Source organism: Balaenoptera acutorostrata, chromosome 14 (genome assembly GCF_949987535.1).
Source record: "Balaenoptera acutorostrata chromosome 14, mBalAcu1.1, whole genome shotgun sequence".
In the NCBI taxonomy this organism is placed as follows: Eukaryota; Metazoa; Chordata; class Mammalia; order Artiodactyla; family Balaenopteridae; genus Balaenoptera; species Balaenoptera acutorostrata.
Window position 1 is genome coordinate 37092039 of NC_080077.1, and position 17795 is coordinate 37109833.

The 17795-nt window shown below is 36.7% G+C and overlaps 1 protein-coding gene across 1 annotated transcript; it reads right to left on the reverse strand.

Annotated features, from left to right (window-relative positions):
* Positions 1-294: 294 nt before the first annotated feature.
* HINT3 (histidine triad nucleotide binding protein 3) lies at positions 295-17791 on the reverse strand. Its single transcript, XM_007190804.2, has 5 exons — positions 17364-17791; positions 9764-9881; positions 5379-5448; positions 2817-2943; positions 295-687 (listed from the first exon to the last, which is right to left on the reverse strand). The coding sequence occupies exons 1-5, from the start codon at positions 17562-17564 to the stop codon at positions 655-657; spliced, it is 549 nt and encodes a 182-aa protein (XP_007190866.1). The 5' UTR covers positions 17565-17791; the 3' UTR covers positions 295-654.
* Positions 17792-17795: the final 4 nt, after the last annotated feature.

Genomic DNA, 17795 nt, shown 5'->3' on the forward strand with positions numbered 1-17795 from the left:
CTCTTGGATAGGCAAATTGATTGTTATAGCAAATTCACTGTTACAGTGAAATTATTTTATATATATTACATAGCTTCAGGATCAATTTATTACAAAGATGCTAGGATTCAAGAAGTGAAAACCAGTATCTGAAACCTGAGTAAAAAGTGACACATATACAGTTCTTTCCATCAATAAGATCAGAGATCACTGTGTAGTATGGTACTCTTTATTTTGAAATTTTATGTGTAAAATTATAGAACAATCAAGAAATAATTTCTCTTTCTCCTTCATATAATAAAGGCTCCAACAAAGTACTTTTTATTCCAGTTTATTCTTCATAAATAAATCACTATTACAATTGACTATCTATTGAGAAATAAAAATGTTTGAACTTTAAAAAAAATACAGAGCCCTTCTTGATTAACAGAATTTGTTTTAATGGGATTTTATCTATAGTATCTTATACCTTAGACAAGGAACCACTAAAACAAAGTCAATGACAAAATATTCATATAACTATATCACAGATTTCAGGAAACAAACATTAAGAAACAATTTAAGACTACCCAGTAATAGCTTCTCATAAAACCCAATTGTAATTAGACTTCAAAGAGACCAGAATATTAGTTTATGTTGAGCCAAAATTAGGAAAATCTTCCACTGTTGACATTTTCACGTTCTTAGTTTGTCAATCAAATAATCAGGCTGTAATGAAAACATAACACATTTTTTTATTCTAGTTATCATAGCCTACATGAAATAATTCTACTGGCACCCCTATTATAATAAGCCACAGCAGAAGAACTGGATACTACATATTCTGTTCCTAAAAATATCTTACAAAAAACTCTCAACATAATAGTTTTCAAACTATAGTAAAGGTGTTTATTCTATACTGTATATAAATAGGCAGATTTTTATCCACATTGCCTTTTTGTTAGATAGTTTCAATAAGGAAAATAAATATAATACTAAAGACATGGAAGAACCTGAAATGCATTTTACTAAGTGAAAGAAGCCAATCTGAAAAGGCTACATACGATATGATTCTAACTACATGATATTCTGGAAAAGGCAAAACTGGAGACATTAAAAAGATCAGTGATTACCAGGGATTAAGGGGGAGGGAGAAATGAATAGTCAGAGCACAGAGGATTTTCACGGCAGTTAAACGATTCTGCATGATACTACAATTGTGGATATATGTCATTATACATTCATCCAAACCCACAGAATGTACAACACCAAGAATGAACCCTAATGTAAACTATGGACTTTGAGTGATAATGACATATCAATGTAGTTTCATGGATTATAACGAATGTATCACTGTGGTGTAGGATGTCAACAGTGGGGAAGACTGCGAGTATGTGGGGACAGAGGGTATACGGGAACTCTGTGTACTTTCCATTCAATTTTGCTGTGAACCTAAAACTGCTCTAAAAAAATAATAAAAACAAAAAGAATAAAAAGTAAACTAAAGCCTTCTAGTTACATCATTTCAGATACTTTTCTCAATCATTATATATCTGAAAAATTATGTAAGATTTCAGAATAAACGTTAATATTTTTATCTTGATTTTTTTCAGTCTCATAATATACACTTAAATACCTAGATTTAAGGAGAGTTCAGATTCCCAGGATGAACCATTAACAGATCTCATAACTTTGTTCATTCATTTTTTCCCAACTAAAAAATCACGTAAGGAAATACAGTTTAAAAAGTATAAAAATGTATTTCTAATTATTTTTTACTATAAAAGCATAGATAGTGTAGAAACTTAGAAATACAAATAAGAAAAAAATATCTGTTTTTTATCATACTGATTTTTTAAAGAGACCACACCAGCTTCCTACAAAATGTCCCACTTTTTAATTTCAAATATATACACCACATCCCTTAAATATATTTTTAATAAAACAAAATCATCTGGACAACAAGTTGAGGAGAGAGATAATAAGTTTGAAATATGAAGTTTGTAGAAATCAACTGCTTTTTCATTTCTTTTGTACTATGACTATAATAATAATCTGCATTAACTAATGGTAATTACTTAATTTGCAATTTGATGGTTTTTCAGATATAGCAACTATAGGTCACCTTATCATCATGGACACATAAAATAAGAAACATAAATTACTAGTCAAGTGGCCCTGGAAGGACAGAGTCATTTAATAACTAAAGCTTGACTGTCAGGTTACAAGCCAATAATCAGTTGAATTCTATTCTACTTTTGCCCTAGTAAAGCAGAATTCTGCAATTTTTTTAGGCTCAAAGCCTCAACTTCAGATCTAGTAGCTGATGCTACTACTTGCATCAATTTCTGCAATGAGGTTGATGATGACAGAGGCAGCAGATAACATTTACTGAGCCCTCACTATCTGCAATGTACAGTTTTAAGTGCTTTACATGTTAATTATTTCATCAATCCTCTTATCAACCCTAGATGTAGGCACTATTACCTATACGTCGGTAGTAGATAAAAAAACTTGGGCCTTAAAAAGTTTAAGTAACTTGCACATGGTCACTCAAGTAACTAACAGAGCCACAATTCAGAATTCTGAACTATTAATGCCATGAACTTCTATATCATATCCTCTGCTTACAACTGAGAGACTTTGCCATAGTATCTCTTCCTACAGATTTGATGACCTGGAAGAGTACCCCAAATTAAAAATATTATTTTAGATATGTGCAAATAGAGTGTTAAAACAGATGATCAAGTCTATAAGAGATGTAAGTGCCCACTGTTGCCAAGAAAAGAAAAACTACAACAAAAAGGACAAATATTTTAAACATTTTTGTATGCTGCTAGCATAACAATAATACTTACTGTGATAAACCAATAGGAATTCACTTTATAAACCAATTTTGATAAGAAGCTAAGCTGATTGGCTGGTGCCAGAACATGAAGGTGCAAATGGGAAATGGAACAGAATGGTGGCACGTGGAAACCCATTCTGAAACAGCAAGGTAAGAGGTAATTGACAAATTAGTTCTACAATAGTTTAAAACTACATTTTCAGGTTAAAACACATAAATATTAAAGATATTCAAAACAGGTTACCTAAGGTAGACAGATTACTACTCAAACATCTCTTTCACTGTTTTTCTTTATGAACTTGAGAGTATTCACACAGTTCATCTTCATGTTGAAGTTCACAATAAGATAAACTCGTCATTGAGAAAGGCTTTCACAGAATATTATGCCTCTGTATAACCCTTATGAATTCTGAGCTGGCAGTATGTCTTATTACTTCAGTTCTTATCGTATTAAGCTTTAACTCTCCTAAAAGATGCCTCTGCAGTGAATCTTTTTTTTTTTTTTTAAATTTTATTTATTTATTTTATTTATGGATGTGTTGGGTCTTCGTTTCTGTGCCAGGGCTTTCTCCAGCTGTGGCAAGCGGGGGCCACTCTTCATCACGGTGCGCGGGCCTCTCACTATCGCGGCCTCGTTGCGGAGCACAGGCTCCAGACGCGCAGGCTCAGTAATTGTGGCTCACGGGCCCAGTTGCTCCGCGGCATGTGGGATCTTCCCAGCCCAGGGCTCGAACCCGTGTCCCCTGCATTGGCAGGCAGATTCTCAACCACTGCGCCACCAGGGAAGCCCTGCAGTGAATCTTAAAATTACTGAACGCTGAAGTAGAAGTAGGATTCCTTTTTCCAAGACATAGCCAGTAGATGGCGCGCTTTCTCCTTTAATGAAGTGGTCATTTCCTTACCCTCACTAAAAAAATTTTATCATCACTTAAGTTTCTTGAATACTAAAAATAAGTTAGATGATAACTATTCATAACTATTTGCTTTATAAAATATTTACAAGAGAATTCCTTTGGTAAAATAATTTTCTAATATGATTTAACCTCTTAAAAATCCATTTACAAACAGTTTTGTAAGTCTACTTTGTAAGTGGAGCAAGGCACACCTGTAACAATAATTCAAGCCTAGAAATATTTGCCGTTCAAACTAGAAGTAAGTCTCAATTTTTAAAAAAAGACTAAAAATGACTGGGAATGTGGGAAGAAGGCAAGGAGAGGTGCTATAATGCAGCAATACAGGACAGACTGTGGAGTCAGATCCGTAACATATTGAAAAGCTTCTACCACCACCCAGAAAAGGAGACTAGGTTTTCCCTCTATGAAACAGGAGTCATATAATGGAATCAAGTAATCTAAAAGGTAGAAGTAACTCAAGGGTTCACTCAACCTTTTCATTTTAAAGATTTTAAAGATGGGGAAACCAAGATCTAAAAAGTTGAAGAGACTTCCCAAGGTCACAAAGTTAGGCAGTGGTAGAGCTAGAATTGAAACTCAGGGCTCTTGACAACCAGTCCAGTGTTCATTCTTCTAATGAGCACTTCTATGACTGGGAAGGGAACGTGCTGATTTTGACCACAGGGTCTCAAATACCATCTGTTCCTTGTCATTATCACCCTTGGATATAGTTCATAATAGTTTTCACAGGATTTTCACACATTCAATCTCATTTTAGACTACAAGTAGGCAGAGCAGGTATTATCTTGGAGAGTTTAAATGACTTGTCTAAAGTAACACAGCCAGTACAACTATAGTAGCAGCAAGTAACACTGATAGCATTAGAATTCAGGCCTCTGAATTCCAGTTCAGAGGTGTCAGAAGTAATCACTATACCTGCCTTGGTACTACTTTGATCATACAAGGCAAAATCGAAACCTTTTAAAAAGAAAAAATAAATAGATTAATTAAAACAGTTACCAAATTGAATATTGTATGCTTTTACTCAAACTTTGGTTAATGTCAGAGTTCAGTTCAACAAATTCAAGTTACTTTCATGCTAGAAGGGTAATAATGTATTTTTAAATCATATAGAATAAATTTTTTCTAAGGAAATTCAATTTACTCACAATTTTATAGGAATGCACATATTGAACAAAGAGGACTAAGTAACGAATTTTACCTACCCACTGATTCAATATACTTGTCTGTCCAAAACTAAAAGTGGTGATTATTAGACGATGTTGAGATGTGAAAAAAAGTTTTTTTATTAAATTTACCAATGAACAATATATTCACTTTCAGGAAAACTGCATTTAAACCATGAATTCCGCCATCTCTACTTTCATTTTCCTGAGGAAATAACATTTCAGAAAAACCAACTGCATACAAATCAATTTTCACTGCAAAGTAAAGGAGCTGTTACAGTGGAGGATTACTGGACTGAATGTCAATATTATGACATAGTATGAGTGTGTTTCATGTTTGGTAATTGCAATCATTGTTGCTTTTGTTGTGGTCATCCATGTACAATGCTTGGTGTCAGTCTATTTATCTCTTGTAAAAATAAAATACAGTGTGTGTGTGTAAAAAAAAAAAACCAACTGCATATATTGGTTTTTATCTGGAAGTATACATACCTCATATTTTTGAAGTCAGTGAAATTATTCCTTTCAAGAATGGTTTTTCCAACAGTTACCATGTTCTCAACTACAAAACAGTAAAGAAACTACATTACACTATAGGAGACATTAAGTTCACTACCCAGTTATTAACCCGAACTTTTAGGGTCCTAGTAAGAAGTCGTATCAAATGGATACACATTTAAAGACTCATCCAGTAGCTCTAAGTTACTAAGAAGTTTGCTTATCAACAACTGAAATGAAGGTTCAACCCATCACAAACTATCACACATAAGCTGACTTTGAACAGCTGTTGAGGGATAGTATCAAGTGACTGTTTAGGACATCTGATCCTACTGAGGTCTAATTCTAATCATAAGGAAACCAAGTAATTAAACAAAAACTGTTTGAGTTAAGAGGACAAGAAAACTTTGAATTTGTCTTTGAACTCAAATTAGGAATATGACATCCCTTCATGTTGGCCCAGCCGTGACTAGCTAAATGTTTGTTTTGGCTTCCAAACTCTCATTTGCCTTAGCATCTTTATTGTCTCAATGTTTTATGGCCTTCCGGTGGGAATATACTTCTCCATTAAAAAAATTTTGGTAACCCGAGATCTTCAAAGCACAATGCCAAACTTTAGATCTCTTTTGTTTCTGAATGGTGTAATCAAGCATTTGAAAAGAGAAGAAGTGAGAGAATCTGCAGAGGACAGTTGTTATAATGAGGCTTATAAAATCATTGCTAACAGTTTACTTCTCTAAGTCAGGCTTGAGTGGGAAGGCTTCCATGACAAGGCCAGTACCACAAGGTCAAAAAAAAAGCTCATGTTACTTCGAGCCAGACTGTATCTTGTTTTCTTTTAAAAATACTCCCAAGATGCAGGGGTTGGGGGGAGGGGTAAATTATGAGGCTGGGATTAACATATACACACTACTATATATAAAATAGATAACCAACAAGGATCTACTGTGTAGCACAGGGAACTATACTCAATATTTGTAATAACCTATAAGGGAAAAGAATCTGAAAAAGAATATATATATATGTGTAATTGAATCGCTGTGCTGTATACCTGAAACTAACATGATATTGTAAATCAACTATACTTCAATGAAAAAATTTTTTAAAAAAAGAGATGGTAGAAGCATGCTGCATTCCATGTAACAAGATAGAGAAGGATTTTCAGCATCATAAATCTAGAGACTTTAATTGGATGACAAATTAAACTGAAAATAATCAGAAGAATGTTGACTAGTTTCTGGTTCAGTATGGAGACTTGTGTGATTATTCAATTTGCTTTTGCTTTCAACATAAAACCATCCTTGAAAGTATAATTTGAAAAAAAAACATACTCCCAAGATGCCAAACATTTGAGTAAATAAAAAAGATTGTTTTTTATTTTCATTTCTTTAAAAGACATATGATTATTTAACAGCACCATGGCATTATAAAGTATATAGATGAAATATAAATGACAACAATAACACAATGTGTTGCAAAGTTTCTCATATTTTACATGAATTGATACAATGTTAACTCTAAGTAGGCTGTGATAATTGCAGGATGTGTATTTTAATTTCTCTAGAACAACCACTTTAAAAAAATACAAAGAAAAATAGCTAAAATGGCAAGAGATAAAGTGGAATACTAAAAAATATGTTTGATCAACCACAAGAAGGCAGGAAAGAAGAAACAGGGCAACAACAACAACAACAAAAATGGGACAAATAGAAAACAAATGGCAAGACAGTAGACCTAAATCCAACTATGTTGGTAGTTATATTAAATGCTTCTGAACTAAATGCTCCAATTAAAAGATTTTCACATTACATTTTTTTTAAAAGAGTCAGACCCAATTATATTGCTATCTTCAAGTCTTTAAATATAAATATTCAATTTGTAAGTAAAGGATAGAAAAAAATACCCAATGCAAACAATAAGTAACAAGAAAGTTGGAGTATCTAAATTAATGTCATACAAAATAGACACAAGAAGTATTTCCAGACATAAAAAGGAACATTTTACAATGATAAAAATGGATCACTGAGAAGACATGACAATCATAATTATGTATTCACTTAAAATCAGATCCAAAATACATGAAGCAAAACCTATTGTCTCTTTCCTATTTCATTGATATCTACTCTACTATTTCCTTCTTTATACTTTATTTTGATCTGATTTGCTTGCCTCTTTCTAGCATCCTAAACTGGAAACTTAGGTCATTGGTTTTGTACCTCTTTTTCTAATATAAGCACTTAAAGCTATAAATTTCCCTCTAGGCACTTCTTCAGCTACATTCTACAAATTTTGTTATGTTGTATTTTTATTACCAATCAGTTCAAAATATTGTCTTTTTTTACCTATTTATTTAGAAGTTACTTAAAAGTGTTTTAACTTAAAAATATTTAGTGCTATTCTAGATTTTATTATTTATTTTAATTCCATTGTCATCAGGCAACGTATTTTATAATATTTTGATCATTTGAAATGTATTGAGACTTATTTTATTGTCCAGAACATGGACTATCTTGGTGAACATGTGCTCATAACAAAGTGTGTATTCTATAGTTAGGTGAAGTTCTGTTAATGTCAATTATAGTCACAGTGCTTGAGAGTATTATTAAGCTCTTCCATATGCTTATTATTTTCCCAACTTTATAGACTGTATAAAAATATTAATTGCAAGGACTTTTAAAGTTTTATTATGGAAATATTCAAATATACACAAAATCAGTAAAAACAGTACATATAATGAAATCCCAAACACCCACCATGATGCTTCAAAATTAGTTAACATTTGATTTGCAACTGTTATAAAAACTTTTAACAAGAAAAGAAATACGAGAAAAAGAAAAGCAAGCATAAACACATTTCTCCCTCCTTAAGAAAAACAGTATAAAAGGAAATACTTAAGGCTATGGTGGCTGTTGCCTAGTACTAAATACTGCGTGTATATTGGTCTCCCTCTGTTGGAATGAGCATGAAACATACTGACAGAACTTAAGATGACTAAGGAATTTCACAATATCTAGAAAAAACAGTTTAAAAACTGGTAATTCAGTAGTCTAAACACTAATAAACCACATATCGAGGTTTTCATCAAAGAGATTTCTTAGTCACCTTCAAAAATCTGGCCCAATTTATCTATCTTGCCAGCTACCTTAAAGTATTGACCAAACATCCCAGACCCTGATGACAATGGCTATTGAAGCAGGTTTGAAGTAAACTTAGCAATGTCTTAGTAAACCGTAGCTGACAAGTCACAGGACATCATGTATAGGAAAATACAGGATAAGCCTGTAAGAGACAAGATTTCAGAATCTCTTTTTCAGAGGCTAAAAGTTCATCACTAAAATCTCATAATTAAACTTTGGTCCTACTTCATCTATACAGGAAATTACAAGGCAGGAAACTACAAGGCAGGTACCAATATGGTCTCACTCTCAGGTAATATGTACTCATATGCCATACTATAACTTATTTGTTTATAACTTTTTTTAAATTAATTTTTATTGGAGTATAGTTGCTTTACAATGTTATGTTAGTTTCTGCTGTACAGCAAAGTGAATCAGCTATATGTATACATATATCCCCTCTTTTTTGGATTTCCTTCCCATTTAGGTTACCACAGAGCATTGAGTAGAGTTCCCTGTGATATACAGTAGGTTCTCATTAGTTATCTATTTCATACATAGTAGTGTATATATGTCAATCCTCATCTTCCAACTCATCCCACCCCGCCTTGCCCCCTTGGTATCCATACGTTTGTTCTCTATGTGTGCATCTCTATTTTTGTTTTGCAAATAAGTTCATCTGTATCATTTTTCTAGATTCCACATATAAGTGATATTATACGATATTTGTTTTTCTCTTTCTGACTTACTCCACTCTGTATGACAGTCTCTAGGTCCGTCCACGTCTCTGCAAATGGCGCAATTCCATTCCCTTTTATGGCTGAGTAACAGTCCATTGTATATATGTACCACATATTCTTTATCCATTCTATTTGTTTATAAGTTTTCATATTATCTTTCACTTTCAGAATCAAGAAAGCCATCATTTAAAAAGCATAAAGAGGCATTATCTTTTAGAGATTTTAAAAATTAAATAACATGGCATCTGAGATTTGCTTAAAATCCACTGTGGGAGAAGGTTAATACATGTAAAGAGATTGGCCACGAGTTAATAAATGTTGAAGTTGGGTGATAAATACATGGAGATTATACTATTTTCTTTCTTTTTGTATATATTTGAAATTTTTCATAATGAAAGTTTCAAAAAGCCATAATGCTCCTTTATCACAATACCTGGCTAAACTGTTTCTTTTCATTTGTCACTGCCATCACTGATGTCAATTCAAGATGATATAACCATGAAGAATACTGCCATCAACTTACCCAGTTCTATTTGATCTTTCTTTAGATATCTGCAGTTTCCAATATGCATCTTTGGCACCACAAGATAATGATGAGGTGCTGCTGCCTTGATATCTTTGAAGCAAACTAGGTCTTCATTCTAAAGGAAAATGTCATTTGTTAGTGAATTTTTTTTTTTTTTTTTTTGGTGTTAGTGAATTTTTAAAAAGAATTTCCTAATGCTCTTCTGGCATGTCTTAAACATCATACATAAATCTCAGTCTGATAGGGAAATTGTGCTTATGTTACAACTAATCTCCATTGGACAATTTTGTGATTATGCATTATGTCCATAAAGACAAGCTTTAGCTTCCTTCATGAGATGCTCATTTATTCCAGAGAAGAAAAAGACTTATATAAAATCAATTTCAGGAAAACAATTATGAATGAAGTTCATTAAAACTTCATTACCATAATCCCAGAGTTTTTTTAAAATTTCATTATGTATTTCTCCATCTCTACCCTAAGGTTTTTCTACTCCTAATATGTACTTTTAAAGGTTCTACCACAGAATCATAGCAAGATTGATAAATTCTTTTTTACATTTAATTTTTTTCCAAAGTGCCATTTTCTTCATTTATAACATCATCTAGCATCTATATATCCAGAGGTTACACTTTTAAACATTTTTTACAATAATTATACTTTTTCTTTATGTTTACTTGCCACTTTATAGCATTAAAGACTGTGAAAGGGCTTCCCTGGTGGCGCAGTGGTTGAGAGTCTGCCTTCCAATGCAGGGGACACGGGTTCGAGTCCTAGTCTGGGAAGGTCCCACATGCCGCGGAGCAACTGGGCCCGTGAGCCACAATTACTGAGCCTGCACGTCTGGAGCCTGTGCTCCGCAACAAGAGAGGCCACGATAGTGAGAGGCCCGCGCACCGCGATGAAGAGTGGCCCCTGCTTGCCACAGCTAGAGAGAGCCCTCGCACAGAAACGAAGACCCAACACAGCCATAAATAAATAAAATAAATAAATAAATAAAAGACTGTGAAATGCTGAAACAAACTCTAGTATACTGTACTAAGTTATGTGTCCAGTCCATTACATGTATGGTATCAGTTTTCTGGTTTCTATACTCCACACAGTAATGTAAGGAAAAAAGAAAAGGAAACAAAAAAGGGAGTCTTTCAACCTATTAACATTTGAGTTTCAAGTTTTTTCAAGAGAAAAATCTATATTCCCTAAATAACCTTATTCAATATCTTATATTAAAAAATTAGTCAAAATTAAATAAAATCAGTATCAATAAGCTAGTTTCCCAGAATGCACTGTTGCTCATTAGTTCTCCATTCCAAGAACTAAAATTCAGTTGGAACAAGGGCCTCATATCCATGCCAGTGATCTTGATTTCAATGAGAATAATGATGAAAGGCAATTGCACATACTGTACCACGAACTTCCTTATCAGTATCCATACGGCTCATCTAAGCTTCAGGTGACTGACAAATTGACCTGCAGTGAGACCACAATTCAGTGAATGGGACTTTTTGTCTACTTTAGCCCCCAGCAGAGCCATGACTGAAATGGAGGGCAGCAAAAATACGGTATTACGTGTCCCTTTCCTACCTCAAGGCTTCTATAAAATGTCCACAATATCACTCTATTAAAATATTGCTTAAATATTGATTTTGTTGCTGTCCTCATTTACATACCTTCAACCAAGAGCTGCTAAAATGTGGAGGCAAGCAACACAAAAATCTCGATTATTTTTCCAGCTATTGAGTGTAACCTGCCTGTAAGATGAGAATAGAGAGGGGGAAAACTTGTAACTTTTAAGACCTTGAAGTAAACAGTGATGGGTCAACTGAATGTAGCATGAGCTATGAGGAAAGTACACAAACAAGAAATGAACTGAGGTGCCTGCCTACAGAAACAGGGATTTATGCTGTGTTTAAAGAATATGAGAATCCTATTGCCCCCAAACTTTGAGGAAAAATCTATAGCAGCTGTTGCTTTGCGTTAATATATCAGGAAAATGAAAGGAAAAGAATCTGTTACTCTCTTCGGCTGATGCAAGACAAAGGTTTGAGGATGAGATAGAAAATTTAGTAGAAACAGAAAACCATGAGAGGTGACTAGGGATAATGTATGCAGCATACTGCCCCCAGCGCCGAGAGGAAATCTTCTGATTTACTGGGGAGCGTGAGGGGTTTCCTGCAATTCAGGGACAGAGACTCAGACCAGGTGTTGTGTGTATGTGTGTGTATGTGCATATGTAAATCTACGTAAATATGTATACATGTGTATATATATGTATGTGTGTGTTATATATACACACACACACGTGTGTGTATAGTCCCAGAAGGTTGGTTGACTTGGGGAACCCCAAGAGCTAACCCTAACCCTAAAATAACAAGCATGACAATTATTTCCATTTTTATTATGGTTTTTCCGTCTAGTAGTAACTTTAAATATTCATATCCATGGAATGTTTTAGAAAGGGATAAGATCGAAAGGGATAAAACCACAATGTTTTTGAATGTTTAAAGTTTTCCATTATTTACTTAATGCTTCCAGCTGAGAAACAACTAGTATCGGGGGTCAAATCTAGTACAACAAAATTGTACTTCCCAGACTGATTCATAACACAACAATTTTATATGTCTTTATTTCCCCCTCAATTATGGCATTAACTTTTAAAAAATCCAGCGGTAATTCTTTCTGGTACAGAATACATCCTGATTAGAATTATTTTGAGATAATACAGCTGAATTCTACCTCAAAGCAGGAGTACCACTTCTTTAGATTCATGGAACTACAAAGTGCCAGTCTAAAGGATAACAGGAGAAAAACATTAAAGAAGCTCTTAAAAATCTGCTGTCTTACATGACTCAGCCATAAGAATGAACAAAATGCCCAGTTCTGTCTTCATCTCCCAAAACCCTATTTTGAAAGGTTCTGTTTACTAAATGTCATGTGTGAATATTTTATTTTCCCAATTCTCGTTAATTAAAAAAACCTACCAATTGACATAACTGTCATCATCACCAGTAGATAAAATTCCTGTCAAAAGCAAAGAAACGACGTTTTATTTAGCCTATGCAATCAATGATTGAATTAGATTTCCATTAAGCTTTCTAAAATACTGAAACTGGCTCTCTGATGTCTCTCCTCATTGCTACTACTGATCTAGCCAGTATTTAGACTCTTCATTTAAAAGAAAGACTGTCGGGGCTTCCCTGGTGGTGCGGTGGTTGAGAATCTGCCTGCCAATGCAGGGGACACGGGTTCGAGCCCTGGTCTGGGAGGATCCCACATGCCGCGGAGCAACTAGGCCCGTGAGCCACAGCTACTGAGCCTGCGCATTGGAGCCTGTGCTCCGCAATGGGAGAAGCCACGAGAGTGAGAGGCCCGCGCACCGCGATGAAGAGTGGCCCCCGCTTGCTGCAACTAGAGGAAGCCCTCGCACAGAGGGCTTTCTCAACACAGCCAAAATAAATAAATAAATATTAAAAAAAAAAAGAAAGACTGTCCTCCCATTCCACAGATAAACAGGCAAAAAATATGAAATGACATTTGTACAAGGCTATTCTTTGCAGCATGATTTATGATAGCAAAAGACTGAAAATAACCCAACTGTCCATTAAATTCAACTAAGACTGGCTGAATAAATTACAGTAAATCCATACAGTGGAGTATTGTGTAGTTATAAAAAGGAATGAGGAAGATCTTTATACACTTATGAAATCATTTCTGGAATAAATTCCTAAGGTAAAAAAGAAAAAGCATGGAACAAGGTTAAGCTATCTTTTGTGTAAGAAGGTGGAGTATAAATATAAACACACGCATACATATCTACTCACAAAGGAAAGATAAACCAAAAATATTTTTTTTTGGTTTCTTACGGGGAAAGAGGTACAGGGTAGAGATAACAAGAGAATGGATACTAGACTTCAAATGTACTTTGCTGTACAATTTTGATTTTAAAAGCATGTGAATATTTACCATACATTTTTGGACTCAAAAAGAAAAAAAAAAAGTAGTCCTTAACAATGGAAAACAAACAGAAATGAGTGAACCTAACTATATGTCATGTTGGTAGCATAATTACACAAAGAAAAGATAATTTCAAGTGACTAAAATACAGAATTTTGACTACTTATACCTAGTGACACCCACTAAAAGAGAATTTTTCATTTCAATTCAGATCATAGGCAAGCTTCTCAAGTGTAGGACATGCCATACTCATCTTTGAGCTCCAAGTGAGTAACACATATCAATAGTAAGCCTGCAAAAAATGTTCAGTAAATGACAGTTGCTTAAATAGAAAGATAAAACTACCGATATTCCCTTATCTACCCCTTAAAAAAATGGTGTGTCATTAGGGTTTTCATATACTTTTCCACAGAAATGGTTGACCTTTGGGCTTCCCTGGTGGCGCAGTGGTTAAGAATCCGCCTGCCAACGCAGGGCACACGGGTTCAAGCCCTGGCCCGGGAAGATCCCACATGCCGTGGAGCAACTAAGCCCGTGCGCCACAACTACTGAAGCCCGCATGCCTAGAGCCCGTGCTCCACAACAAGAGAAGCCACCGCAATGAGAAGCCCGTGCACCACAACGAAGAGTAGCCCCCGCTTGCTGCCACTAGAGAAAAGCCCGCGCAGCAACAAAGACCCAACTCAGCCAAAAATAAATAAATAAATTTATATTAAAAAAAAAGAAATGGATGACCTTCTTAAAGTTGGAATTATGGCCATTGTTTGATTATAACAGCGTTTCTTAAACTTTTCTCATTATCACCCTCCTAAGGAACATTTTTAGACTTTTTCCTAATTGCCCTCCCATGATATGTTAATATCACAAATATATTGTGTATCTCTCATGTCCTATATGGCATAGCTGTACTTTATATATAAAGAGTAAACCATATACTTTCCTCCTTCACCTCCTTCAGGGGTTCATTCAAATGCCACCTTCTTAGTGCAGCTTTTCCTGACTAAAAATTTAAAATTGCATCCCTTTTCTCCTTTTTTGTTCCCATCTAATGAACTATGTATCAATATTTTGAACTATGTATCAATATCTATTCTCTATATAATATTTTACTTATTATGTTGCTTACTGTCTATTTCCTGTGAGTAGAATGTAAGCTCCATGAGGACAGGGATTTTTGCACATTTTATTTACTGCTATATCCTAATGCCTCCAACAGTGCCTGACACACAGAAGGCATTCATTCAAATACTGAGTAATGGATGAGTGACTGAGTTTCCTCTTTCTCAGGGACAAAGCTCTACCACCCTGGGCCATTTTAAACCTCTCTCCATTGGCACCTTCCCATTAGGATTAAAACGCACCAAAGTCTTCACTGTTTTAAAAAGCTTTCTCTCGGGCTTCCCTGGTGGCGCAGTGGCTGAGAGTCTGCCTGCCAAAGCAGGGCACACGGGTTCGAACCCTGGTCTGGGAGGATCCCGCATCCCGCATCCTGCATCCCGCATGCCGCGGAGCGGCTGGGCCCTTGAGCCACAATTGCTGAGCCTGCGCGTCTGGAGCCTGTGCTCCGCAACAAGAGAGGCCGCGAGAGGCTCGCGCATCGCGATGAAGAGTGGCCCCTGCTTGCCACAACTGGAGAAAGCCCTCACACAGAAACGAAGACCCAACACAGCCAAAAATTAAATAAATTAAAAAAAAAAAAAAAAAGCTTTCTCTTAACTCCATCTCCTCCTGTAGTTACCTTACCTTTTCCCTTCTCCCCAAGACTGCCAAACTTCCTTCAAAAGTTGTCTGTATTTGCTGTCTTCAATTTTTTATCCTTCAGGTTCTTATCAACTACAATCTGCCTTCTGCCTCACCACTGCACTGCAGTTGCTCTCCTCAAGGTCAATGACCATCACTCTGGGGACAAAACCAGTTCTGATCTAAGTTGCCCTCTCTGCAGGCATATTGGAGAATCACCTAACCCAGATTCGAGGATTAGGGAAGGCTGATGTTGCTGCCAATTCCTATCTTCCTGACATACTCCCTTCTCTTAGCTTTCCTAGTTATCCCTCTGTTTCTCTCTCCTCTTTTCAGGTCCTCTTCCTCTGCCTCTCTCTTATGATGTTAGTGTTCTTTACAGTTCTGTGTAGGGAGGGGCCCCTTCACTTCTTACTCTACATATACTTCCTAGGTGATCTCATTAATTTCCCTCTTTTCAATTTCCATCTATAAACTGACAGTTCCTATAATCTGAGCTAGAGATGCATCTCTCTGCAAGTGTCAGACACCTAAATATCCTTAAATTGATTGGCTTTTCTTCATTCCCACTACTACATCTTATTTCAGGCCATCATCAGGCTGGATTACTTCAACAGCCTCATAACTGATCTCCATGCCTCCAGACTGGTCCTCTCTAAATCATTCTACAATGGTGTCAGATAATCTTTCAAAGATCAAACCCTTTCATATAACTTCTCAACCCCTTTCTTCCAACCCAGCATTAACAGTAGCATTAAACACTGTAGAGCTTCCCTTCACTCTTCAAGTAAAGCCAAAACTCCTTAACATGAATTACAGTAGCCTTAATAACGTGGCCCCTTGTCTACCTCTCCAGCCTCATCTTTCACCACTCATCCCCTCAAACTCCATGCTCCAGTTAGACTGCATTTCTGTTCTCCTGTGGCAGAAACCAAACCTCTGAAGGTGCTCTTTACCAGGGGTATCTTCTCTCCTCCTCACCTGACCAATGCCTACTTACTTTTTCATGTCTCACTTCCTCTGGAAAGCCTTCCCTATCCCTTCAAATCTGGGCCAGATGCTCCTCCCACCAGCCTTGCAAAATACTGCAGGTGGTAAAACCATCTCACCATACAACAGGGCACTGTTATCAGCTGCCTCTTCTGTCCCTTTAGATTATAAAATCCAGACAGGGACTATCCTTTACCTTGCTCACCAATGAACAGTGCTTAGAAGGAAGTCAATTTACTTTTAACAAATGAATGAATGATTACTACAAAAACAACAACAACAACAAAAAACCACAAAGAAGCCCAGAATCTTTGGAGCTGAGTCTTTCAAAAGATGTTTCTTTAAAGGCAAGTCGAGCTGGTGGAAGAAAGTGCCTACCAGATCATCTGTTTTAAAATATCTGGACAAAGTCTTAATGCTCTGAAAATGTCCACATATCCTAACTGATAACATTTCTAAGGAACTGGACCCTTTAGTGGAAATCAGAATCTATTAAGTAATAGTTTGACCTCCGACCCACTCCTGCCAGCCTATTTTCAGTCAATATAACAAACAGGCTTTTCACAATTACCATTATCTATTTTTCTACTGGTTTCTCTTCAGTACCAGTATTAAGAGTGCGGAATGTAAAAGCAGTGTCTAGAAAGGCGGGGGGAGGGGGGGGTCCCTTTAATAAAATCAGAGGCCATACATGGCTATTGTCCACTAAATACCTCGGCAGCTGCAGAGAGACTTTACCACTACATTTTCTCCCCTTAGAATAGCAAAGAGGTGGCTGGTGACACTCCCCGCGCCTAGAGAAGCAAGTCTGTCATTATCACTAGGACACCCAGCCTCCCCCAGCCCCATTTAACAGGACCCTCCCCACCCGATCCAGGAGCGATCGGGTCCCCGGTCGCGCGTCGCCGCCAACCTCACAGTACAGGAGTTCAGTGCTGGGATCCTGCTGCGCCGCGATCCGGCAGAACACGCACTTGCTATTGTAGTTCTCGAGCTCCGGCGACTCTGCGGCGACGGCGGTGGTCTCCGAAGGGGACCCCAGAGGTTCTGCAGCCGCCGCTGCCTCAGAGTCGGCACATGACTTTCTGAAATCGCATTCCTGCTCCTCCGCCATCGCCTCCGCTCCAGCGCCGCCGAGAGCCTCAGGATTCTCCCGGACAACAGGGCCTACGCAGTTAGCCTCCCGCACCTCCTAGATTTTACCTCGAGGCGTCGCCCCTCGCCTGGCGCTGGGGCGGACAGGGAGTTGGGCACGCGCGCTGATCTCGGGCTAAGCTAGACCGAAGGCGACTGACTAGCTGCAGAGCCGCAAAGCCAGAGGCTCGCCTGCACGCCGGCTGCCACC